At 51.6% G+C, this 26,127-nt stretch overlaps 3 protein-coding genes and 1 non-coding gene across 5 annotated transcripts in view; 3 read left to right on the top strand and 1 right to left on the bottom strand.

The window, feature by feature from the left end:
* Positions 1-2,792, top strand: part of FLNC (filamin C) — a 117,640-nt gene extending 114,848 nt beyond the window's left edge. For both annotated transcript variants that reach the window (XM_063134603.1, XM_063134602.1), the window contains 3 exons: positions 23-241; positions 914-1,123; positions 2,605-2,792. In XM_063134603.1, coding sequence (XP_062990673.1) covers positions 23-241; positions 914-1,123; positions 2,605-2,792 — 617 coding nt within the window. The remainder of the gene's footprint in view (positions 1-22; positions 242-913; positions 1,124-2,604) is intronic.
* Positions 2,793-6,140: 3,348 nt separating this feature from the next.
* On the bottom strand, positions 6,141-6,331 carry LOC134404356 (U2 spliceosomal RNA). The gene has a single exon (XR_010025867.1). It is a non-coding gene; the product is annotated as a U2 spliceosomal RNA (small nuclear RNA).
* A 2,229-nt stretch (positions 6,332-8,560) lies between these two features.
* ATP6V1F (ATPase H+ transporting V1 subunit F) lies at positions 8,561-15,157 on the top strand. The gene is made up of 2 exons (XM_063134544.1): positions 8,561-8,756; positions 13,924-15,157. The coding sequence occupies exons 1-2, from the start codon at positions 8,599-8,601 to the stop codon at positions 14,123-14,125; spliced, it is 360 nt and encodes a 119-aa protein (XP_062990614.1). The 5' UTR covers positions 8,561-8,598; the 3' UTR covers positions 14,126-15,157.
* An 856-nt stretch (positions 15,158-16,013) lies between these two features.
* SPMIP1 (sperm microtubule inner protein 1) lies at positions 16,014-20,932 on the top strand. The gene is made up of 3 exons (XM_063134234.1): positions 16,014-16,183; positions 18,046-18,501; positions 20,794-20,932. The coding sequence occupies exons 2-3, from the start codon at positions 18,048-18,050 to the stop codon at positions 20,901-20,903; spliced, it is 564 nt and encodes a 187-aa protein (XP_062990304.1). The 5' UTR covers positions 16,014-16,183; positions 18,046-18,047; the 3' UTR covers positions 20,904-20,932.
* The last annotated feature ends 5,195 nt before the right edge of the window (positions 20,933-26,127 follow it).

Below are 26,127 nucleotides of genomic sequence, written 5' to 3'. Positions count from 1 at the left end.
CTCTCTCCCTCCGTTCCTCCAGGCGTCTCTTCCGAGTTCCTTGTGAAGACGCGGAACGCGGGCTCCGGCGCCCTCTCCGTCACCATTGACGGGCCCTCCAAGGTGCAGATGGACTGCCAGGAGTGCCCCGAGGGGCACAAGGTCACCTACATGCCCATGGCGCCCGGGAGCTACCTCATCTCCATCAAGTACGGAGGGCCTCAGCACATCGTCGGCAGCCCCTTCAAGGCCAAGGTCACAGGTAGGGCCGCTGAGGCGGGGGCAGAAAGATTTGGGTTACCCAGTGCTGACTGGAAGGCCCTCTGTCCACGCTCACGGGCACTCTTCTTTGTTTCCATTTGGCACGGTGCCGAGTCCCGGGTATGGAATGGGACTAAGGGGGGTGGTCAGCTTACCTCCCTGCTTTGCGTTATCACTTGGTCTTAGCAGCCAGGAGTGCTCAGTTAAGACCTTGTGCGAGAGAGAGGAGCGGCTGGGAGGAGCAGTTGGGCTGAAACTCCCCCCCCTCTCCTCTGAGGTTTCCTGGATCCACTCGGCAGCCCCCTTGCTCCACACCAGCCTCCCTGAGAGGTGACACCGTGTGGATAGCGAATGTCTGTATTTGGGCATCTGGTGGAGGCCGCCAGTTCTGGATCCAGCAAGTGGTGCAGAGATCCTTACCGTGATGGGGATGGTGGAAACCCTCCTCCTCCTTCTTTATCATCCTGCCCTTCCCTTCAGATGTCTTGGACTATAAACTCCCATCGTCCCCATCCCCTGGCATGGCCAGGCCGGGGAAGATTGCTGGAGGCTCTCTGCGGTGCTAGCCCAACATTCGAACCCCGCCTTAGCTCTCCCCGAGGGCTTCTCGGGGCCCCCAGCGGCTGTGAAGGAAGCCAGGGTTGATCCCTCGCTCTCGCCTCCTTCTCCCCAGGGCCCCGGCTCTCCGGCGGGCACAGCCTCCACGAGACGTCGACGGTGCTGGTGGAGACGGTCACCAAGGCCTCGTCGTCGGTGGCCGGCAGCTACAGCGCCCTGCCCAAGTTCTCGTCCGACGCCAGCAAGGTGGTGGCCCGGGGGCCTGGGCTAACCAAGGCCTTTGTGGGCCAGAAGAACACCTTCACGGTAGACTGCAGCAAGGCCGGTGAGCGGCACGGAACGGGATGGGGCTGAATGCTGGGGTTGGAGGCGTGGGAGGGAGGGCAGACGGACGCCCAGACACCCGGGCTTCCAGGACCAGACGTCTGAGAAACACTCGCCAAGCGTGGATCCCTTGTTCCTTCATTTGTTACATTCCAATATTTATTTATTTATTCACTTATTAAATTTATATACCGCCCCACAGCCAAAGCTCTCTGGGCGGTTTACAAAAGTTAAAAACAGGGAACATTAAAAATGTAGACAAAATTTTAAACCATCAAAAATATAAAAACAACAGTATAAAACAACAGTATCCATTTAAGCAACAACAGTTCCGGGGGCCATTAAAAAACAAACTTAGCATACGTTGTTAGATGCTGTTAAACGCCTGGGAGAAGGGAAAAGTCTTGACCTGGCGCCGAAAAGGTAACGATATTGACGCCAAAGCTTAAGGCAGCACACATGACCCTCCTCCTCCTCCTATCCATTGTATTCTCACAACAACCCTGTGAGGTAGGTTAGGCTGAGACCAGGCCTATATCTTGGGATCATCCTGGGATCATCCCTGTACATCCAAATGCCACACAGGGGATCCCGGGAGCAGGCAGGGAAGACCCCTCCATTTGCCTGGGATAAACCTTAGGTCTCGCTAAGGCCACGGAGTCAGTGACAGGCCTGGTCAGCTTCAGGGCTGAGTGGGAACTTGAACCTGCGTCTCCCCAGTCCAGCCCTGCACCCACTACACCACACTGGCTCTCAGCTCGCTGGATTCACTGCACCTGATCCGGCGGTGCCAGTGTCCGGAAAGCGGGAGCAGAGCAGGGGCACGGCGGATCTCCGCTCCCACGGTCTGCCTGCCAGAAGACCCCACTGCCGTGTGGGCTCGCAGCCTCCTTCATGTAAACCACCCAGAGAGCTTCGGCTATGGGGCGGTATACAAATAAATAAATAAATAAATAAATAAATAAATAAATAATAGAATCATAGAATAGCAGAGTTGGAAGGGGCCTCTAAGGCCATCTAGTCCAACCCCCTGCTCAATGCAGGAATCCACCCTAAAGCATCCCTGACAGATGGTTGTGCAACTGCCTCTTGAAGGCCTCTAGGGTGGGAGAGCCCACAACCTCCCTAGGTCACGGGTTCCATTGTTGTATAGAATCATAGAATAGTAGAGTTGGAAGGGGCCTCTAAGGCCATCGAGTCCAACCCCCCGCTCAGTACAGGAATCCACCCTAAAGCATCCCTGGCAGATGGTTGTCCAGCTGCCTCTTGAATGCCTCTAGGGTGGGAGAGCCCACCACCTCCCTAGGCCATGGGTTCCATTGTCGTATAGAATAGCAGAGTTGGAAGGGGCCTACAAGGCCATCGAGTCCAACCCCTGCTCAATGCAGGAATCCACCCTAAAGCATCCCTGACAGGTGGTTGTGCAACTGCCTCCTGAAGGCCTCCAGTGTGGCCTGATGCTCCTCTCTTTCCTCCTTGAAGGCACCAACATGCTGATGGTGGGCGTTCACGGCCCCAAGACGCCCTGCGAGGAGGTTTACGTCAAGCACATGGGCAACCGCGTCTACAACGTCACCTACACCGTCAAGGAGAAGGGCGACTACATCCTCATCGTCAAATGGGGGGACGAGGGCGTGCCAGGAAGCCCCTACCAAGTCAATGTGCCCTAAGGCGGGTGGGGAGGGCTGGCGCCCATGCCCCCCTCGGCCCCGCCCTGCACCTCCACGCCAAGGACTGGCGCAGCCAAGCCACCCTGTTGCCCCAGGGCGGGGCCGGTGCAACGAAGAACCGTGGGACAATCTGTTTGCCTGTTTGGACTTTGCCTTTTAAGTATTTCTCCCGGCTGAGTGATCGGGACGTGGGAGGGCAGGGCAGGGGGTGTGCACCATTGTAGCTGGGAAGGGCGGGGGTCACACTGAGGCCCCGGGGGTTTGGGGGGGCGGGAGGGGGGGCGAGGAAGGGGAAACGAAGTCAGGCGGGAGGAAGCGAGAAGAAGTCGATCGCTGGACAGGGGCGTGGGCTGTGGGCTGTGGTGGAGGTGAGCCTGGGGCTGGAACGGTCAGGAGAAGGGACCTGGTGCCCCTCGGCCCAACGCGCTCTAGCCCCGGTTCCGTCCAACGGGAGGACGGCATTGTGGGAGCCAGGCGGGGAGGGGGCGGCTTAGGGCCTTTTTGGACAGGTCCTTCGTGCCCCCAGGGGTTGAACCCTCAGCCTCTGAGCATGGCCGTAGATCGTAGTGACTTTTTGGGAGGCGGTAAGCTGATTCAGAGCGGTACGTGACGCGACAAGAAGAAAGGAAGGAGGCGGAGAGCAAGACGTGGGGTGGTGTTGATGGTGTTAGATACTTCTGCCAGGACCAGGAGCCTGGTGGACAATTGGGGAGGGGGTTGTTTGTGCCCCTGGAACTATAAGAGCTGCCCCCCCTTCAAGTGGGGGGCAAGGATCAAAGCGAAACGTTGTCTTGAGTGAGTTGTTCCCAGAGCGTGTGACCTAGAGAACAGGGCGCCGTCTATACGGGAATTCCCAGCGGCTCCTGTTCATTCCAGTGCAGCTCCCACCCCGGACGGGACGTCTGGCCTGACTGTGTCCCCAAAAGCCACGCTTTAAAAACAAAAACACCCAGCAAACTTTTCAGTGTTTCCTGTGACTTCTGCCCTCTCCTTCCGACCCATCCGCAAACTGGTTGGTTGTCATGGTGAATTGGGGTGGGGGCGGGGGAACGGGGCAGCTCAAAACCAAAGAGAATTTTGTTTTCTAGAAAAGGAGGAAGGGGGGGAAAAAGAATTAAAAAAAAAGATATCTGGGGGAATTGGGGACAAGAACCTTTTGCCCACGTGAGCAGGAGGTTTGTAACTGAACGCCCCTCTGGGGTGGGGGAGGGAGGGACTTTTTTAGCAATGTGTTTGTGGTTGCGTGTGTCTTACGGGGCAGAGCAGGGGCGTTGTGCTGCCCCACCTCTCCCCGACAATAAAGAGGACTTGCTTTTAAAATGCGTTGTCATGGCCTGTTTTTGAGGGTTGGGGTGTGTGTGTGTGTGTTGGGGTTGAACCTCTGCAAAAGCATTGGGTCACTGATGATTTCTGCGCAATTCCAGACGGGTACTCGCTCTACCAAAAAGCCGCCCACGTGTGCTGTAAGGCTTTGGGTGCAGGGAGCTCTGCCAGTAAGTTCCAAGGCTACTAACAAGCATCAAGAACCCCTGATCTCAACTGCTGCACAGATTAAGTTCGGAACGCGAGACCAACCCTGCTGGGTCATCATGTTTCCACAGTGGCCAAGCAGGCACTTGGCCACTCCGCAAATGGGGCCGGGGAGGCCAGACCCCGGCAGTGGCATTCCATGGCCGAACATTGGATAAAGGAATAACGGGCTCAAGTGACAGGAAGCCAGATTCCGGCCGGACGTCAGGAAAAACTTCCTGTTAGAGCAGTACAATAATGGGACCAGTTCCCTAGGGAGGTGGTGGGCTCTCCCACACTAGAGGCCTTCAAGAGGCAGCTGGACAACCATCTGCCAGGGATGCTTTAGGGTGGATTCCTGCATTGAGCAGCGGGTGGACTAGATGGCCTTATAGGACCCTTCCAACTTTACTATTTTATGATTCGGTGGTGTGACAGCTCCACAACCCCATGATTTCCAAGGATTATGGGAGCAGCAGGCCAACACATCTGGCTGGCACCAGGTTGGGGAAGGGCTGCATTAAGGTTGTGGGCAGGCTCTGCTCTGCCTCTGTCTCTCTCTCTCTCTCTCTCACACACAAACACACACACACAGAAGACTGGCTTATGTGGGCTCCTAGTGGCCTCTCACCTGGGCCTTGATCAGGCCCAAATCTAGAGCAAACATGGGAGAGAGACAAAGGGCAGCTTTCACCAGAAATGCAGGAACACAGGAGAATAATTTTTCACTCCCATTTTCCCACGGGGAGCCAGAAAAGTGGGAGGGGCTTTACTGAGCAACACCAGAAAAGGGGGGAGGAGCCAGGCTTAGAACACCCTCCATCTCGGGAGCAGGTAAGTCTGAAAAAAGGTTTTAGGTGTGCAAGTTACCTCCAGAGTAACAAAAGAGTTATATATAACCATAGTTTTGTTGAAATAACCTGTGTTCACTGATTAGAACAAAAGAACGCTGATCAAATTTGCAGATGACACAAAATTGGGTGGGATAGCTAATACCCTGGAAGACAGAAACAAACTTCAAAGTGATCTTGATAGGCTGGAGTGCTGGGCTGAAAACAGCAGAATGAAATTTAATAGGGATAAATGCCAAGTTCTACATTTAGGAAAAAGAAACCAAAGGCACAGTTACAAGTTGGGGGATACTTGGCTCAGCAATACTGCAAACGAGAAGGATCTTGGAATTGTTGTAGATCACAAGCTGAATATGAGCCAACAGTGCGATATGGCTGCAAGAAAGGCAAATGCTATTTTGGGCTGCATTAATAGAAGTATGGCTTCCAAATCACGTGAGGTACTGGTTCCTCTCTATTCGGCCCTGGTTAGGCCTCATCTAGAGTATTGCGTCCAGTTCTGGGCTCCACAATTCAAGAAGGACGCAGACAAGCTGGAGCGTGTTCAGAGGAGGGCAACAAGGATGATCAGGGGTCTGGAAACAAAGCCCTATGAGGAGAGACTGAAAGAACTGGGCATGTTGAGCCTGGAGAAGAGAAGATGGAGGGGAGACATGAGAGCACTCTTCAAATACTTGAAAGGTTGTCACACAGAGGAGGTCCAGGATCTCTTCTCGATCCTCCCAGAGTGCAGGACACGGAATAACGGGCTCAAGTTAAAGGAAGCCAGATTCCATCTGGACATCAGGAAAAACTTCCTGACTGTTAGAGCAGTACGACCCACACTAGATGCCTTCAAGAGGCAGCTGGACACGATGGCCTTGTAGGCCCCTTCCAACTCTGCTATTCTATGATTCTATGAACTAGGTATTAGAGAATAAAGAATGCTGTAGTTCAGTATTTTAGGCTCATTTCTATTATTAAACAAGACACATGTTCTTCCCCAAAGGGAAGATGCACCAGTCCTAGAAACACTGCAATACCAGGTTGATGCACAGAGTGGAAGGAGCAAGCCCCCTTTCCAACTCCCAGATCCAAAAATCCATTTAATATATAGTCCTCGGATAAAGAACATATCAGATATTAAACTGATAAGAACAGATACTACACTTGATCTTAGCCAAAGGGCAGAGAAGTGATACTGGACCCACCTGCTGGGCCTGCCCGTCTTCCTTTCCGAGGGCTATCGAGGTCACGGTGGTCCACAAGCAGGGCTGCCCAGCCCCCTCCTCTACTTCCCCCTCGGCGTGCCGCTCGGGCTCCCCTCTCCGCTGCCATGATTTCACACACACACCCGTCACCCCCACTGCCTTCATTTCATCCCGTTTTCCCAGGAGCCACAGGAGCCACCTGCGTTTTATTTGCATAGCAACGCCATCAGCTGCCACCTTCTGGGCTAGTGACCCTGGGGCAGGGTTGCCCCCAGGGCCAGTCCCTTCGCTCCCCCTTTCATTCCCTTAATTCTCCACTTAGGAGGGAGGGGCTCTGTTTTTGACCTCCCCACACACCCGTGTTTACTCAGAAAGAAACCCCATTGACTTCTATGGGACTTACTGTGTGTAAAAGATTGCAGCCTTAGAGTATTAGCCACGTTTCACCAGGAAAAAAGTCCTACAGCTCCCATCATGGTGAGTGGGGCATGCTGAGAGTTGTAGCACTTCTTTCTGTCTAAACATGCGCAGGATTGCGCCCTTATTTTCATTTATTGATTACATTTATATCCTGCCTTCATAGAATCATAGGATCGTAGAACAGTAGAGTTGCAAGGGGCCTCTAAGGCCATCCAGTCCAACCCCCTGCTCAGTGCAGGAATCCACCCTAAAGCATCCCTGACAGATGGCTGTCCAGCTGCCTCTTGAAGGCCTCTAGGGTGGGAGAGCCCACAATCTCCCTAGGTCACTGGTTCCATTGTCGTACTGCTCTAACAGTCAGGAAGTTTTTCCTGATGTCCAGCTGGAATCTGGCTTCCTTTTTTTTTCCTTAAGGAATTAAGGGCAGCATACATACTCGTCCTCTCCATTTTATCCTCACAGCAACAACCCTGCGAGGTAGGTTGGGTGACTGGCCAAAGTCACCCAATGAGTTTCCATGGCTGAGTTCTCCAGATTCCCAGTCCAACACTCCAACCACCGCACCACACTCCTTATGGTCACCCCGTAATTGCTGAACATAACAAGATCTGAGCTGGATGAGGCCAAAGGCCTGAGTGGCCAAAGTGATGCCCCAACGGCAGCTCATGACCAGCCAAGGGAAAGATCTCGGGGTCGTGGTGGAAAAGCTCGATGAAAATGTCCACCCAGTGTGCGGCCGCTGCAAAGAAGGCAAACTCCATGTTAGGCAGTATAAGAAAAGGAATTGAGAATAAATCGGCCAGTATCGCACTGCCCTTATACATATCTATGGTGCAACCACACTTAGGATACTGTGTACAGTTCTGGTCCTCTCTCGTGCAAGCATTGAGTCATTACACCTAAAAAAGGATATTATAGAGCTGGGAAAAAGGGCAGAAAAGGGGAGATAAAATGATTAAAGGGCTGGAGCATCTCCCCAACGAGAGAAGGTCACATCAACTGGGATTGTTTAGCTTGGAAAAAAGGAGGCTAAGAGGAGACATGACAGAGGTGGACAAAATTATGCATGGTATGGAGAATGTGGAGAGGGAGACATTTTTCTTCCTCTCTCAAAATACTAGAACCCAGTGGGGTCATATCCCATGGAGCTGATGGGTGGGAGATTCAGGACAGATCAAAGGAAGGACTTCTTCACACAGCGCATAGTTAAACTATGGAACTCACTACCACAAGATGTAGTGATGACCACCACTTTGGATGGCTTTAAAAGGGGGTTGGATCAATTCCTGGAGGCAAAGGCTATCAGTGGCTACTAGCCCTGATGGTTGTGTGCTATCTTCAGTACTCGAGGCAGTAAGCCTGTGTGCCCCAGTTGCTGGGGAACATGGGTGGGAGGGTGCTGTTGCACCATGTGCTGCCTCCTTGGTCCCTGGCCGATGGCTGCCTGGCCCCTGGGTGAGCAGAGTGCTGGAGGAGCTGGACCCTTGGTCTGATCCAGCATTAGGGCTCTTCTGCTGTTCTTATGACATTCCCAGCCAGCCCAGCGGGCACCAGGTTGGGGAACGCTGGGCTAGACTCTCTCCTCGGTCTTTAGTTTGCAAACTCAGCGCTCAGTCTATGTAGGCCTATGTAACCCGCAATTCAACGTATGCCCTTCTCTACATTTTCGTATCTCTATGTTCGTACGTTTTTTTTTTAATTCGCTACGCATGCGCAACAGCTGGGCACGGTGCCCTTGAACAGTGCGCCTGCGCCGTTCTCGGCCATAAAGCCCCCCTACGGCGGCCGTGCGGGGCCAGGTTTCTCCGCAGTGCGTTTCTTGCTCTCTGTGTCACAATGGCCGGCCGGGGGAAGCTCATCGCCGTGTTGGGCGACGAGGATACCGTGACCGGGTTCCTGCTGGGCGGCGTCGGGGAGCTCGACAAGCACCGGCGCCCGAACTTCCTGGTGGTGGAGAAGGAGACGGCCCTGGCCGAGATCGAGGAGGCCTTTCGGTGAGGGGGCGGTGGAGGGAAGGAGGAAGAGCCGCAGCAGCCGGTTAGGGTGGAGGGGGGATGGAGGGAAGGAGGAATTGCCGCAGCAGCCGGTTACCGTGGAAACGGCGAGGAAGAGACCACTACGCTAGGAGGGATGGGGGGGCGACTTGCGTTCTTGGGGCTGCCCATTCTCTGGCGCGGGGGGGGGAATTGAGTAAAACCAAAGGAAACGTATAGGCGAAATGGCCGCTTCTGGAAGGAATGAACCATCCTTTCCGGGGGGGGGGGGGGAGGTCTGTTATTCCATCTTCCTACGTGCCTGAGAGAGAGGGGGTATTATTGGGTTAAACCATTGTGGGAGGGGGTGGTTGTGATCTTGGATGGAAGAGGCCAATATAGCGCAGCCGTCTCCAAGCTGGCGCCCTCCAGGTGTGTTGAACTACAACCCCCATCATCCCCAGCCAGCAAGGCCGGTGGATGATGGGAGTTGTAGTCCAAAAAAACCACCTGTGGGGGGAGGGCACCAGCTTGGAGGAAAGGTGATATATCAAATTGGTGGGGTGGGGTGGTGGGGTGGAGAGACGTAGGTCTACTCTGAAGTCAGTTCACTCTGTGCAGTGGATCCACAGTGAGATCCACAGGGAAGAGGGCGTAGGGCTGCGGCCTTCACTTCCCCTCTTCTGAGTCCCCCAAAGGGGCTCTGCGTCAGGACCAGCTACGTCGCGTGGCGCAAAGAGGGCCCTTCTGTATCTGGGGTGTTTGGGGGCAGCTCATAAGAGTCATAGAGTCATAGAATTGTAGAGTTGGAAGGGCCCTCAAAGGCCATCCAGTCCAACCCCCAGCGTGTTCACGGGGAACACACTGACTTGTAGGGTGTGAGGGATGAGCCTCTTGGGAAATGAGCCCCCTGCCAGTGGGCTGCAGGGGCGTTGTGGGATCAGGGCCTGCAGGTAGTTTTCCTGGGCTTCTCTGCGTTGAGAACTCTGTAAAGGGGGTGGTAGACCAGTCCACCCCCACCCCCAGCTGTCACCACAGACCTCAGCCTGCCTGCAAGTTAGACTGCCAGAGATGCCACTCTGGGTAGAAAGTAGAGGGCCCCAAGGAGTGTTTATTGGGTCCCCCCTTCTCTCTTGGGGTGCAAAAAAGATCTAGCTGGAATGTGCATACAGACGTCTTGGGAGGGGACGGGGACGTCGCCTCCATTGAACTGGGGATTTCGGAAACTATTCCTCAGAGGCGGTGAGCGTAGTCTTCTAATGCAGCATGCCTAAAGGTTAGAGCTTCCCCTTTTCTTCGTTGGGTAGCGTGGACCCTTCCTCTGCTTGATCCTCCTGCTAGGAATTCATGTGACTTGCGAATGGGTTGGACTTTGCTTGGTCAGCCTGTGATAACCACTTAGAAAAAGAGATGCCCGTCTCTCTTCCTGCCCCACTAAATAAGTGGGGGTAGCTAACTTCGGTTTTCCTGGCCTGCCCCTCTGCCTCTGGTAGTGCTTTGGCAGGCTGAAATCCAACAGGGGAAACTCTTGGTCGCGTGACTTTTTATTGGCTAAATTTGCATGCAGGGTGCTGTGAAAGGCGCTGGAGCAGGGAATAAGCTGGCAATGGTATTTCTCGTGCAGGAAAAGACCAGGATTTAATTCTGGTTTGTTTGAACCAATAAATTTGTGTGCAGGGTGCTGTGAAAGGCACAGGAGCAGGGAATAAGCTGGCAATGGTATTTCTCATGCAGGAAAAGACCCGGATTTGATTCTGGTTTGTTTGAACCAATAATAGTTGAAACCTGCTACTTTAAAAGCCCTCCCTAATCGGGTGTCTCCAGATGTGTTGGGTGTAACTCCCAGCACAGTTGGCTGCAGGAATGCTGAGAGTTGTAGTGAAACACATCTGGAGGGCGCCAGGTTGAGAAACCCTGTTTTAAATGCTTGAGCTTCCTTCCCTATCTGTGCACAGCTCTCTTTCTTCGGTTTGCCAGGTCACTGAGCTGGCGAATTCAACCTCCTTTTGATCTCCGTCAGAACTGGCCCTGTTCGCGCACCAGGAAGGGAGGCAGCATCTTGAACTCCGGCCCTTTCCAGAAGAAGCAGGATTCAGCCCATGCTCTGTTTACACACCAACAGCCTGTCCTGTCCCAAGCCCCAGTCCAAGCTGCCTCTCACCAGTCCCCTCTCCTGGTTCCTCCTGTCAAAGGGCCTCCACCTGACCTTGACCGAACGGGTCGTGTGGTGAATTCCCAGCCTCTCCAGTGGGTCAGGCTCTGTGCAGAGAAGCATGGCAGAAGGTTGAGTGGGGATTCGCCAGATCCGTACCCCACTCAACCCTCGAACTCCTGAGTGACTTCAGTCTGTCTACAATGATCTGGGAGTTCGGTTGCTCCAAGGTCTTAGATTAAGGCGCAAAAGAGTGAGAAAAATGCAGTCCGTGTTCAGTTTCGCACTGTTCCCCAGGCAATTTTCCGTCCATGCCTTTTGCAGAATGGGAATTTGAGAGGACTGAAGATCATCCATCCCATCCCATTGAGCTACCAATATGAGCTGACAGGGTAGCAACGTTAATGCTTTGGACGAAGGTGGACAGAGAAACTCCACCCCCCTCCATCACAGCAGGACAAATGGAGAGGCAGTTGCCTTTCTACTTGCCTGTAACTGGCTCATGGAACTCTGCCACAAGATGTGTCGGCTGATGGGCTTCGTGATCTCTCAGCAGCTGCTAGCCCTAATACTTAGGCGGGGCTCTCTGTACGTGTCACAGTGATGATAAGGGGGTGATAATTGGACCCAGCCTTTCATCCCGAAGGTCAATTCCTGTTTTCACCAGGGATTGGTCCATCCCTCCTCCTGCCCTAGGCCCAAGCACATCCTCAAGAGAATGCTTGGATGTCAAGGGGTGTGTGTGTGTGAGTGTGAGTGTGAGTGTGAGTGAATGCTAAGTATTGACTTCCTCAGGATGCAAACCTTCTGCATCCGTTGTGTCAGGGGCAGAGGAAGGGCTGGCTTTGGGTCTGCATTGTAGAGGACTGTCAGGTTCCTTCCCAGCAACCTTTTGGGTCCCTCCAAACCTCAAAACGTACTGTTGGTCTAATCCAGCAGGGCTGCACCTATGTTCTTATGGCTTCCTAGCAGCAGGGTGGATAAAAATCAATTATTTAAAAAAAAATCAAAAGAAATCGGATTTTTTAAAATTTAAATCACATTTTTTTAAATAAAATGCTTTTTTTAGGAAAAATCTATCTAAAGATAGTTTTATAGATACATTATAGTCCAAAGCTTATTCATCATGGAATAAGGATTAGTTTTTAATTATGTAGGATGGGGCTGTATATTCATGCAATGTTTAAATATTTGGGTAAATGAATTCCATTAATCCATTCACCATGTCATGCTCTTCCAGAAGTTTCTGTTAGATTATTGGGCAATTTTTCTATCTGGAAGATATTATCACAGCTGCTTGGTTTTACATTTCTCAAAACTGTGAATTTGTGTCTACAGGGATCACAATCCCATTGTGCCTTTGCAAATCTATGTACACAGAATCAACCCCTTACCTCGTACGTGCTAAGTTTCAAAAAATTCAATGAATAGAGTGCACTTCTTTTGGGGGGGGGGGAATTCACATGATTAAATCGTGTCTTTCTGAGTAGTGATTTAAATCATGATTTAAATCAAATTGATTTAAATCAAATCCACCCTGCCTAGCAGTATCAAAACATGAGGAGGAGGCTTTCAATGGCTATGAGTCCTGATGACTTTATGTTATCTCCACTATCACAGGCTGTTTGCATATGTACACCACTCACTGGGGAACATGGGTGGGAGGGTGCTGTTGCACCTGTGTCCGGCTTGTGGATTTTCTGTGTGCAACTAGGTGGCCACTGTGTGAACTGAATGCTGGACTCAATGGACCCTTGGTGTGATCCAGCACCAGGGCTCTTAAGTTCTTAAGGATGAAACCAAGGATGCCATAGTCTAAATGCTTTTAATCATAAAAGTCACATCAGCTTGAAAACAAGAGCTTCTTGATCCAAATAGGACAAATGCACAGGCGCACAACGGATTTGATATGTAGTCAAATGAATTCAGCTAAGGTGTAAAACGTCTGCTTGCAGTAAGCGTTAGAACCTCTCTATATTGTACTGTATTATAATGCTAAAAATACAAATTAAAATGCGAGGCGTTTTGCATTTAAAAGTATATGGTATATTTAAGCATTGTTACTGATATTTAATATGGTGTCTTGAAAAACCCTCTCTTGGGCAAGGAACCATTTGTGAACCATTTGTTAAGAGGTCCCGAGAATAACTCTAAACCAGCGCATGAGTCTCTTCATCCCATACCTGAAAGCAAATGTCTTTAAGACTGAATTGTTCTCTTTGTGACATTTCCTGACACGGAAAACATGCTTATTTTATGAGCTGCTGCTACAGGGCTGCTCCCATCTGTTTCTTCTGGAATTTTGGGCTCTGATATGCCAGGAAAATCCAAGATTTATTGAGAGCAGCTGCGTTACACTCTGGTTAGGGCAAAGATGTCAGGATTGGCTTTTGATTCAATGCGCACAGTGCTCTTTAGAAAAGAGGAAGGCATTTTCAACTCTAACATGCACAATTTTAGTTAGCCCAAAGTTCAACTTTATGTGGTGTTCTTCAAGATGACGTACTAACGGTGCTTCTGTTTCAGTAGATTGCTTTTATGTTATTTTTCCCTTCTCCTCCCAGGGTTCTGCATTTTTTTATATATATACACAGGCTTGTTTTTAAGCAGGAATATCTGCAAGACCGTGTTCGCGTCACCTTTCATGGTCCGTCACCCCACTGAGAAAGTTCTGCCATTTTATTGATTTATTTATTATTGCATTTATAGCCCGCCTATACGTACATAATCCTCCTCCTCCTCTGCTTTATCCTCCCAACAACAACCCTGTGAGGTGGGCTGGGCTGAGAGTCTGTGACTGGCCCGAAGTCACCTGGTGGGTTTCCATGGCCGAGGGGGGGCTAGAACCCGGACCTCCTGACCCCCATGCTCTTGGGCTTTGCCGCAGGACTGTGTCCGCTGTCAGGATGGGCCCTCCTTTGATTCTGTGCATCTTCTGTGCTGGCTGCTCAATAGGTTGAGCTGCGCATGTGTCCAGGCCGCTCCTGTCCAGAGCCAGCTGTGACCTCCGCCTGTGCTGTCCTTCTCTGCCCTCAGGAGCTTCCTGTGCCGTGAGGACATCGGCATTGTCCTCATCAACCAGTTCATTGCGGAGATGATCCGGCACGCCATTGACGCGCACACCAAGTCCATCCCGGCTGTGCTGGAGATCCCCTCCAAGGAGCACCCCTACGACGCCTCCAAGGACTCGATCTTGCGCCGGGCCAAGGGCATGTTCACTGCGGAGGACTTGCGATAGAGGGAGAGCGAGAGCCCGTCACTCTTTCCTGGCCAGCTGCTGCTTCACCGACGTGACTCCATCGGGAGCATCTTTCCCTCCTTCCCTCTCCCATTGCTTTGATATATTTGCTTTCCATAATGTCACCCTCCCTTCCTGCTTCCTCTACGGAGAGGGGCAAAGGCCCCCGGGGAATTTGCCTGCCCCTAGCATTGTTTTGCCTTGGCCATCTACGTTTTTGCTCTTTAGCTGTGACGTGTCTCTAGCATTTGATACAGGAAATAGGAGAGCCGGGGTGGTGTTGGCAATGGCTGGAAGCTGCTCCGATAGGGAGGCCCTCACCCCCAGACCCCAACTGCACCTGTGGTTAGTTTCCTCTGGTGCTGTAAGTGGCCCACGGACCTCCTTGCACCCCCCTGTGGCTCTTCCATCCCTCATACAAGATATGTCCTAAGTGGATTTCTCAGGGTCTGATGGCTCTGGATTCCTTTGGATTGAAATCTGCTCCTTTGCAGATGGTGCAGTACTGAATGGCTTAATCTATGCGTCCACCCCGCAAATCTGAGAAGTAAAGTCTGTCGATGATAAATTAAGCCAAAAGGCAGAGCCTGGAATTCATTCTTGTGGCTGTGTGTGGGGGGAGGTGGTCATGTCGTAGGAACTTGATGCATGCAAGAGAAACTGTTTGGAATGTGATCTCTTCCATGGTACAGCACCACCAAATTCTCTCTCACTTGCTGTCCTGGAGGGATTTGTAGTCCAAATCCCTCCAGCAAAGTGGTACCCTCCACGTTGCCTCATTACATGCAAAGATCTTCTCTGTCCTTGGGAGGTGGGTTGTGCTATGTTTCTTGCAATATGTTTCTTGCAAAAGTCTTGTTGGGGAAAACAAGCTGAAGGAAAGTTAGCCTCCAACAGTATTCCATGCTATGACTCAATGTCTTCGTTCAATGATCAGATATGTGATCTTTAATCATAGTGAATCATACATATATTTTCTGATTAGCTTCAGTGACAAAAACAACTTAATAAAAACTGTCTTGTTCAGCCGTTCTTCTTGTTCAGTAGACTTCTATGACTTCATTGTTGGGCTTCCGAGAGTGGCAGCCACTGTCCTAAGCCAAAGGGACCTGGCACCATATCCAGGAGTGTGTAGATGGTGGTATGTGCAGCCCAGGCCTCCTTTCCTCATCTGTCTCATCCTTGGCACCAGAAACTATTTTCAGCCTGGATTCCATGGCTCACACTTTCCTTCATGCAGCCTTGGGGAAATTGGCCACCTCCGGTTTCCCACGTGCTTGCTGAGTCAGGGGAGGGGAAGTCCTGTGGCCTGTATTATTAAGTAATTAATTATATTTCCATGCCACCCAAGAGCTGAAACCCTCTGGGTGGTTCACAACAATTTAAAACCATAAAGTGTAACATGATAAAAAAAACAATATAAACGTTTAAAACTAGAGTCTAAAATTAAAAAAAGCCAAAAGAAAACATAGCAGCAGTGCAAAGGTTTAAAATACAGTAACAGACTTAAAACAACAGAAACCGAAATGCTAAAATTCCCGGGAAAATGTAGGCATCACCACCACCTTCCCTGTGCAAACTCAGAACCATGGAATAGTAGAGTTGGAAGGGGCCTCCAAGGCCATCGAGTCCAACCCCCTGCTCAAAGCAGGAATCCACCCTAAAGCATCCCTGACAGATGCTTGTCCAGCTGCCTCTTGAAGGCCTCTGGTACGGGAGAGGCCATGAACTCCCCAGGCAATTGGTTCCATTGTCGTACTGCTCTAACAGTCAGGAAGTTTTTCCTGATGTCCAGCTGGAATCTAGCTTCCTTTACCTTGAGCCCGTTATTCCGTGTCCTGCACTCTGGGAGGATCGAGAAGAGATCCTGGCCCCCCTCTGTGTGACAACCAGTCAAGTCCTTGAAGAGTGCTATCTCATGTCTCCCCTCCGTCTTCTCTTCTCCAGGCTAAACTCCTCCTCTGTGTCCAGGAGACGAGGCCTCTTTAGCCAACTGAGCTGCTTCACCACGTATAATAACAGCCTTGGGGAAAGTTACAGGAGCAATCTTGTCTTATGGTGAGATTTCCCCGTAGAACTACAACAGGGGCAAGTGCCAAAAAAAATCCCCCTTCTCCTTTTCGAGTCTTAAGTCTCTGCTGCTGCTGAGACCTTCACTATATAACTTGGAAAGGGAAGAACTAACTGAGACCTTCACTGGTTGCTATCACCGTTGTGTGATCTTGGCTTCTCTTCAGCCTTTTGTTCCACATGACCTTAAAACTGGGGCGCAGGATCTGCGGTCGGCTGATGCCCACGGGGTGAAAAACTATCCTTGTTTAGACAGGAAAGAAGCATGGCTGGCTGGGAAATGCTGGGAGTTGTAGGTGTGTTTTCTGCCTAAACAGGCAGAGGGTTGGGTCCTCACTCTCTGTCCCTTAGGCTATAAATATGGCTTTATTAGAGTTCAGATGGATTGTTGGAATTCAAGGAGAATTAAGGGGAAAACACACACATCTCGCTTGACTCGGGTTCTTGCAAGTTTCAGCAAATCAGAATCATAGAATAGCAGAGTTGGAAGGGGCCTACAAGGCCATCGAGTCCAACCCCCTGCTCAGTGCAGGAATCCACCCTAAAGCATCCCTGACAGATGCTTGTCCAGCTGCCTCTTGAAGGCCTCTAGTGTGGGAGAGCCCACCACCTCCCTAGGTAACTGATTCCATTGACATACTGCTCTAACAGTCAGGAAGCTTTTCCTGATGTCCAGCCGGAATCTGGCTTCCTGTAACTTGAGCCCGTTATTCCGTGTCCTGCACTCTGGGAGGATCGAGAAGAGATCCTGGCCCTCCTCTGTGTGACAACCTTTCAAGTATTTGAAGAGTGCTCTCATGTCTCCCCTCCATCTTCTCTGTAAGTCACACAGCAGTAGGGGTTGGTTGCTGATCTTCCCGTGCTTGGCTGTCTGAGAACTGGTGGGCCACAACTCTCAGTACCCCTACCAGCATGGCCATTTGCCATGTTGGCTGGAGAGGATGGGGCTTGTAGTCAAACCTATCTGGAGGATGCCAGGTTGAGGAAGGCTGGACTAATAGTAGAAAGGGTGACATTTTTCTCCCTATCTCATAAGACTAGAACTCAATGGGATCACCCCATGAAATTGATTGGTAGGAGATTCAGACCAAAGGAAGGACTTCTTCACACAGCTCATAGTTAAATTATGGAACTCACTTCCCCAAATTGTGGTGATGGCCACCAATTTGGATGGCTTTAAAAGAAGGTTGGATCAATTCCTGGAGGCGAAGGCTATCCATGGCTATTAGCCCTGATGGTTGTGTGCTATCTCCAGTATCGAGGTGGTAAGTCTGCGTGCCCCAGTTGCTGGGGAACATGGGTGGGAGTGTGCTGTTGCACCTTTCATCCCTGGCTGATGGTTGGCCCCTGTGTGAACAGAGTGCTAGACTAGTTGGACCCTTGGTCTGATCCAGCGTCAGGGCTCTTCTTAATGTTCTTATGTCTCCCTGACATTCTTTCACTAGCAAACTATTAATTAATTAAGCTCTCTAGGCCTTTGTCGGGTACTAAAAATGAAAAGCGGCCCGTTAGTAGTGTCCAGAATGATGTCGAGTGGTGGGCATGCAATTGCCTTTGCCCTCTGCCTCAAATTCATGGGTTGCACCTCTGCTTCAACCCCATCAACTCCTGCTGGAGCCGGGTGACCTATGAGCTCACAAGGGGCTTTTTTAGCAGCTGTGATGACTCCCCATATCTGGTGCCTGCCAGAGGCCCCCAGCGAGGTCAAAGGCCACACCTCAATGAGGACCAGCCTCTCACGGCTGGGCTGGCTCTGGGGGCTGGTGAGAGTTGAGCAGCAGGGGGTCCAAGGCGCTGGTTGGGTTTGTGGCATTTCGTGGTGGGCAGCGCATTGTCCTCTCCCCACCCAGCCATGGCGCGGCCATTGAACATGGACACGTTGCAGCAGAACTTCTGGAAGGAGGAGTACCTGAAAGAGATCATGCTGCGCTTTGGTTGGCACCAGAAGTACGGGGCCCTGGTCAAGGCCAAGCAGGAGAGCCGGCGGGAACGCCGCAAGAAGGCCGTGGACACCACCCTCCGGCTCCCCTCCGTCCAGGCCCCGCTGCCCGTCAAGCCCAGCTCTCCTCCCAAGCCCCCGGCCCCCATGAGGCCGCCCCGGGAGCGCGACCTGACCGGGCTGGACGCCATGATCCTGGAGGCCGAGATGAAGCCGGCGCCGCGGGAGGTGCGGGCCCTCTTGTACCAGGGCATCTCCCACGAGGATGAAGGCCGCTACCGCTACCTGAAGACGCGCCTCCTCACGCAGCCGGAGGACAAGTACACCTTTCCCATCACCACCAACTTCAACTACGGCTGGCAGATGGGTGAGTTGGGCTGGGGAGCCTAAAGGGCTGCAGGGGGTTGGCGCTGAGCGCTGCTGGCAGGGCGCTCCCGTGGGGCCTGTATTCGGGGTGTGCATCAGAATCAGATGACATCCGAAGCCCGAGGAGAATTGGGACATTTTGGTCCTGTTCTGTTGGTGTCAGCTGGGCAGCCATCTGTCAGGGATGCTTGAAGGTGGATTCCTGCAATGAGCAGGGGGTTGGACTCCATGGCCTTAGAGGCCCCTTCCAGCGCTACTGCTCTATGATTCCTTCCAAAGCCGACAAACCTGTTCCAAAATGAATCTTCGTTAAGGGCTCGTGTTTCAGATACGACGCACATCTTCCTTGTCTCCAAATAGCGTCTTTGGTTTCATTTCTCTAGATGCTGCAGGGGGACGGAGTGCAGTTGAGTGACTGATAGCACTCTCCAAATACTTAAAAGGTTGTCACACAGAGGAGGGCCAGGATCTCTTCTTGATCCTTCCAGAGTGCAGGACACGGAATAACGGGCTCAAGTTCAAGGAAGCCAGATTCCAGCTGGACATCAGGAAAAACTTCCTGACTGTTAGAGCGGTACGACAATGGAACCAGTTACCTAGGGAGATTGTGGGCTCTCCCACACTAGAGGCATTCAAGAGGCATCTGGACAACCATCTGTCAGGGATGCTTTAGGGTGGATTCCTGCATTGAGCAGGGGGTTGGACTCGATGGCCTTGTAGGTCCCTTCCAACTCTGCTATTCTATGAGTCTATGATTCTATGACTGACAGGTCCACCTTCTGATCCTCGGGCATCTTTTACCATGGGCTGCAATCACTGTGCTTTGAGGGGGGGCAAAGATGGGGCCATGAGATGCGGCCAGTCTCTCAGTGCCACCAGACTTCTCATAATGCCTAGATATACCTCTGTGATGTTTGCTATTTTCATACAAATTGACCAAAAAACCCATTGTGGAGAAGGGAAGCAAATAGCTCCCTTCCCAGCGGCTCCGAATTGGTGAACTCATCCACATAAAATCATAGAATATAAAGCCATCTTGTCCAACCCCCTGCTCAATGCAGGAATCCACCCTAACACATCCCTGACAGATGGTTGTCCAGCTGCCTCTTGAAGGCCTCTGGTGTGGGAGAGCCCACAACCTCCCTAGGTAACTGGTTCCATTGCCGTACTGCTCTAACACTCAGGACGTTTTTCCTGATGTCCAGCTGGAATCTGGCTTCCTGTCACTTGAGTCCGTTATTCCGTGTCCTGCACTCTGGTATGATGGAACTGCACCTATCCTTCTGAAACTTTGCAGGTTTCTCACTTAGGGACACTTCTAGGCTGCCTCTAATTTTCAGAACAATGTTCCACAAAGAACATGTCGAGGGATTAGCACGTCATCTTTTGGAAACCCTCAGAATGTCAAGTCTTCTCCTGCTTGTCTCCCACCCCCGTGGGGTGTCGTTCTGAAATGTGGCAGGCTTGATCCCTTCAGAAGGGGCAACGTTCCATCCAATTGTCATCCAATTTTGCCAATAAATAAATAAATTAGCGTCCATCTGCTTTTTAATAAATAAATAAAAATATAAAGATGCGTGGCACAAAACCCCCTGCACCTATTTATTTGACACTGGGCAGGTGTACTCTCCTCCTAAGGGGCTACTAGGCTTAGGGTGACCATCTGGAAAGGAGGACTGGGCTCCTGTATCTTTAACAGTTCTGTAGAAATGGGAATTTCAGCAGGTGCCATTGTTATACATGCAACACCTGGTGAAATTCCTCCTCATCACAACAATTTAAAGCTGCAGGAGCCCTGCCCTCTTTTGTAGAGTGCAAAAGAGGGCAGGTCTCCTGCAGCTTTCACTGTTGTGATGAAGAGGGAATTTCACCAGGTGTTGCATGCATATAAATGACCCCTGCTGAAATTGCCTTTTCTATAGAACTGTTAAAGATGCAGGAGTCCTGTCCTCCTTTCCAGTTGGTCACCCTAACTAGGCTAGCAACTGTCATCCGATTCTGACCAAGGGAAGGATAGCCGTGTTTTAATCTCCCATGGTCCTCAATGAGAAAGAGGAAGCCCCAAGTTGGGTCAAAGAAGATGGACTTCAAATCAGTTTGAGCAGAAGCGGGCTGTTTTCTGAAGCCCCAAATCCAGGTCTGGGTTGAAGTAGGAGGTTGGGGCACACCTGCAGTCCCGGAGCACTCTGTAATCAACCCCACTTCCACGGAAAGGACTGGTGAGTTAGAAGAGGCCTTGGCCAGCACGATTCCATTCCTGCTTCTCTCCCACCCACCCCTTGTGTCTCCCCAGGGAAGATGGCCACCGTCCACACTGCTCCCACGCCCAAGACACGCATCGAGAGCTTCTTCCGCAAGAATGGGGCCTTCTCCCTGCTGAATCCACGAGACGTGGCCCTTTGAGCGAGGTGCGCTCTGCAAATAAAACCCAAACGGTCTATCGCTTGAGTCTCTGGCTTCCGGCCCCTTTCTTTGACTCCCCTTGAGGGTGGCCAGCTTGCGATTTAAAAATACCTGGGTGTGTGGCTTGACTGGGGTGGTGGTCAAGGGGCCAGTGGGCCTAGGGGTTGGAGGCAGAGTTGGAGCCAGTGGGCTTGAGCAGTTCTGGAGGGGTCGAGTTGTGCAGAGAAAGAGCCTAGCAGGTCGGGGGTGGGTGGGTGTAGTAGCAGATTATTATTTTTTTGACTGCATTTTTTATTTCTTCATCTCTTTCATGGCTGGCTGGGGAATTCTGGGAGTTGTAGTCTAACACAGTGGTTCTCAAAGTGGGCGGTACTGCCCCCTTGGGGACGGTGGGATTGCATAGGGGGGCGTTAAGAGGCAAGGGGGCGCTCAAAGTGGTCTTTTCCAAGAAGCGCCTCTCCATGAGGTCTTAAAACCCAGGGATATTTTTATGGGAGAAGGTAGTTTGGTCCCAAGCCATATAGGGGAAGAATCCACACATGTATTAATACCGTTTAAGAAGAGTCCTTTTAATGGTGAACTGAAATGTTTCAAAAGCACCAAAACGCTAATGAAGAGGCATACCCTGCTTGGTGTGCCCCGCCACGCTGGCTGCAAAACAGAGGCGTTCGCTCTCTTTTCCCTCCCTCCCTTGGCAAGCCTGCGGCGGGTGCTTCGGATTTTGAATAAATATTCAATTAACTGTTACTGTTTTGAATTTTATTATTATCTTCCTTAGTGGGTCGTTGAAAACGACTATTCTAAATAATGATTTTTATAGTGTAGGGTAGGGGGCACTGGGCATGAGTTTGTGGAACCAAGGGGGCAGTGATCTGAAAAAGTTTGGGAACCACTGGTCTAACACATCTGGGACACAAGAAGTTGGGGAAAGTTGTTTAGATTTCAGCAGCCCCAGATAAGGCTTTCTGGTAGGGATGCAAGTGTAGCGCTACACTGATGGGAGAAGCTGCATCAGGCAGAATTCTCTCTTCTGATTATCTTTTTAAAAGCACGGGTATCCTCTTGGTCTACAGCTGTGCTGCCTTCCCCTTTTAGAAATCCCATCGCAGCCTCAACCTGAACAGCAATGGCAAAGCAAATTTTTTACAGTATTGTTTGTTTAATGTATAGCTAGGTTTGGGCCAGTCGGATTGGGGGAAGTACACACTGCACGGCATTAAAATACAGTAAAACGGAATAAAATCAAACTCCAACCTCCAGGCCTTTACATTGGCTTCCAAAAGCCAGTGCTAAGGTAGGTGAACTAACACTTCTAAAATGCACTCTGGCACAGACTTTGGTGGGTTTCCAAGGGGAAGGAGTTCCGTACCTGTCTGGCGGCCACCAAGAACACTTTTCTGTGTATCCAGCACTGTGTGAACCTTGAAGAGGAGTAGCATGGTTGAGTGAGGGTCCTGGGTGGAATGAAGAAGGACCCTCTGGGGCAAACCCTGTTCGTGTTCCTGGATAGGGATAGCCTCGCCACGGTCACCCGTGCACTGGTAACCTCACAACTAGACTACTGTAATGCACTCTATGTGGGGCTACCCTTGTGCGTGGTTTGGAAGCTGCAGCTTGTGCAGAACGCAGCAGCGAGGGTGATGACGGGGACGCCTAGCTCTGCCCACATAAAGCCTGTCTTAAAAGAGCTGCACTGGCTGCCTGTCAACTACCGAGCCGTGTACAAGGTTATTCTATTCTCTTACAAAGCCCTAAACAACTTGGGACCAGGCTACCTGGCAAACCGCCTTCTCTTATATACGCTCAGATGATAGTTGCATTCTTCAGAGGAGGCCCTGCTGGCCATTCCGAAATGAATGGTATGTCACGAAGAAACTCGATGGCAGGGCCTTCTCTGTAGCGGCACCCACCCTTTGGAAAACCCTCCGTCGTGCGGTTCGGGAGGTGGAAAATGCAGCATCCTTTAAACGCCTCCTGAAAACGTATCTTTTCACACAGGCTTTCCCTGGACGATCTTATTTTGGTTTTATATGGTATTTTTAACGCTTTAAACTTTGACTTCTTGTATGTCATGGTTTAATTGTAATCTGCCCAGAGAGCCTCAGCCATTGGGCAGTATAAAAATGTAATAAATAAATAAGGCGCTCTTCAGGGAATCTTTAAAGCTGGGGTGTCAGACCTCAGCGCTGGGGGTCCCAATATGGCCATCCAGGCTTCCTTTGAGGGCAATGCCCCTTTCTCCTGACCCCCAACACTTTTGTGCCTTTCCAGCTTTTGCACAGTTTCTCCCATTCTTGAAGGCTTTTACTGGTAATAAAAGGCTAAAGCTAAAATAGGCTGGTGTTTTGTCCTCGCCGTCTTTACCATCAACCGAACCAGCCCTCCAGGCCTTCTCTGAAATGGATTTCGGCCCTCAGACTGAAAGAGGGTCACTCCCCCCCCTTGCTTTAAAGGTCGGAGCCAGCCCCTGACCTGGAAGACGACAGAGCGCCAACGCAGACTCTGGCGCCAGGATGTGGGCAGGAACACCCTGCCCTCGCTTAAACGCCACACACCGCTGGGGCAAATAGATACTACTCAGATCCTGCCTTCCATTGTGGCGCTCAAGGTGGGATTCGTAGGGTTCCCAGGGCAGCCTCTCAGCCCAGCTGGGGATTGAGCAGGCAGAGAGCGGCTTAGCTCCAGGAAGGCTGCTGCATGGTGCACCTTCCAGCCAGGCCCTGGGATCATTATTGGAGCGATTTAGTAAGGGAGAGAGGGAGGGAGAGAGAACGTGTGAGAGGGATCCAGGTGATGACCCTTCCACCCCACTCCTCTACAGACGTGCCTGATGATGCCGGTTTCCAGAGGCAAAACATGCTGGTATTTGTGTCCTGTGAATGGTTGTTTGGACAAGGAGGGTGTCTGTGCTCCAAACATGATCCCAAGATCTGTTCTTGTGGGTTCTTATTTTCCTGTTTCCTCCTCAGTAAAGAGGCACAGACTCTTTCAGGGATGGGCCTGGATTGAAGTGGCACGCCTACGTCTCTTTCCCTTCCTCTCTCACTTTGGATCCCCCATTTTAAAAATAAATATATCCACAAGCACCTTACAGCAGCCTCCCCCAACCTGGTGCCCCCCCAGATGTATTGGACTGCATCTTTCATCGTTCCCAGACAGCCTGGTCCTTGCAGTCCAATGTACCTGGAGGACACCAAGTTGGGGAAGGCTACTATACATCAATCCAGTGTGCTGATAACTTTGAGCAGAATCCAAGCATTGCTCTTTTTAGGAAGACTTTCAGGCAGGGAAATCGCATTCCCTTACCATCGCTCTGCTTCTTACTTCTCTTCCGCATTTAAAACAAGCTGAAATTACAGGGGGAAGGGACAGCACCCTCTAGTGGGTGTTTTATAGCACAACTTTGCCTGCATATGGCAGGAAATCCCAGCAAATCCCAGCATATTTCAGAAGAGTCGGGTGTTCTGAGGCTTATTCCCCTGCTCCCCACCGCTAAAACCAGGAAATGGAGCGGGAGACATGCAGGAGGATCACGACGTCATAAAAATGTCCCGCGAACATCCGTGAACGGCGAGTCACGAGGATGCTATCAATCGCTCGTTTAAAGAAGCCCTAGATCTCATTTCGTGGTTCTACTCCTGGCTGTGTGCCGCTGGAAATCGGCATCATATTTATTGTGTACAACTGCAGAGTCGGCGTTGAGCGAGAAAGATGCAGACTTCCAAGCCTGCGATTCCAGGAGGACAACTGTGCACTGGGTGCCACTCAGCACAGACTAGAAGTTGTGGGAGTTCAGAGAGGGGCAGAATTGAAGTGGAAGAAAAGGGCTGCTCTGGACACGCCCAAGAGCTTGCCTGGAGCGCAGGCAGGAGAAGCGAGCGACTCACTCCGGAAAGGGCTAACTGGGTGGCTGAGACCTTGACATGAATCCTTCTGCCTGCCCCGCCCCCCAGCCCTGCCACTCCATGACTTCCCACTCCAGACGAAGGGCAGCTACAAAACGTAGTGTCATTTGGGGGGGGGTTGTCTTTCCTCCTGCCCCAGGGCTCACCGGCCCGGCCAACATTCTGCCATTCCCACGTGGCAGCTGCAGGCCCTTCTGTGGAACTTCTTCGCCTGAAGATTTAAAAAGCCGCCTCCGTCTCCAGGTGGGTCCCTGCGTGCCTGGCAGAGCAGAAGGGGCTGCGGCGGGGGGCTTGCACATCTCGGCTCACACGTCTCCCAGCTGCCCCGCTTCGGGGTGCTCCTCACCACGGGCCGCCAGTGGGCTCAGGAGCTCCTTGAACCTCAGCGTGTTCCTGCGGGATGGAGAGAGATGGGTAGGAGGCTCCAGTGGGGTCGTGCTTCAGGAACAAATGGCGCCGGAGCTCAAACCGGCCAAAGAAATAAAAATGCCTGTGATTGGGAAGCTTCCACTTTCACCCCCCAAAGTGGTTGCTCGTGGGAGTGCACTTTGCACATGCTCGGAAGCATTCCTTTCATGATGACTTCACATGTTTGGGGTAAAACTCTTGCTTTTTGGAGGAGGAGGAGGGGGAGGAGGAGGAGGAGGAGGAGAAGGAGGAGGAGGAGGAGGAAGAGGAGGGGGAGGAGGAAGAGGAGGGGGAGGAGAAGGAGAATTTAGCTTCCCATGTTGCTTTCAGCTATAAATGTATCATCAGGGTTGGAAGCGGGACCTCCGTCTGACCCAGCAGGTCACGTTCCTAACCTGGCCAGTTGTGATATGAAGCCCCAGCAGCGGAGGAGGGGAACGGCTGCTGCTTCCCCCCTCCCTCCCTCACCTCTCCCTCTTGGACTGCATGACATACGTCCGTTCGCGCTTCACCTTCTCCAGGTGCCGCTTCACGGCGGTCTTCTGTCCCGCTTGGTCCTGCTGGAGGACGAAGGGCAAAGTTAGACCCGCAGCCGCTCCCTGCCTGGCAGCAAAGGGGAGTTGGGTGCAGGTTAGGTCTTCCTCTTTGGGGGTTCTTAGAAACAAGAAAAGCCGTTGGGCAGGCCCCTGTTAGGAATGTTTTGAATATGGGAAGTGCTTGGACTGGTTTTCCACCACATCCAACACTATGATCCTAGGAGAAGGGATTCAACAGCTGGAGTGAGGATGCCCCGAAAGGAGAATCTGAGATTCTTTTCAAATATATCTTTTGGGCCTGATTGTATTTGCATCCAGCCCTTCCGCCAAAGAGCCCAGGCAGTGGGCGTAGTTATCCTCCCTCCCCTGCATTTA

Source organism: Elgaria multicarinata, chromosome 9 (assembly GCF_023053635.1).
Source record: "Elgaria multicarinata webbii isolate HBS135686 ecotype San Diego chromosome 9, rElgMul1.1.pri, whole genome shotgun sequence".
Classification (NCBI taxonomy): domain Eukaryota; kingdom Metazoa; phylum Chordata; class Lepidosauria; order Squamata; family Anguidae; genus Elgaria; species Elgaria multicarinata.
This window is presented reverse-complemented; position numbering and strand designations above follow the sequence as displayed.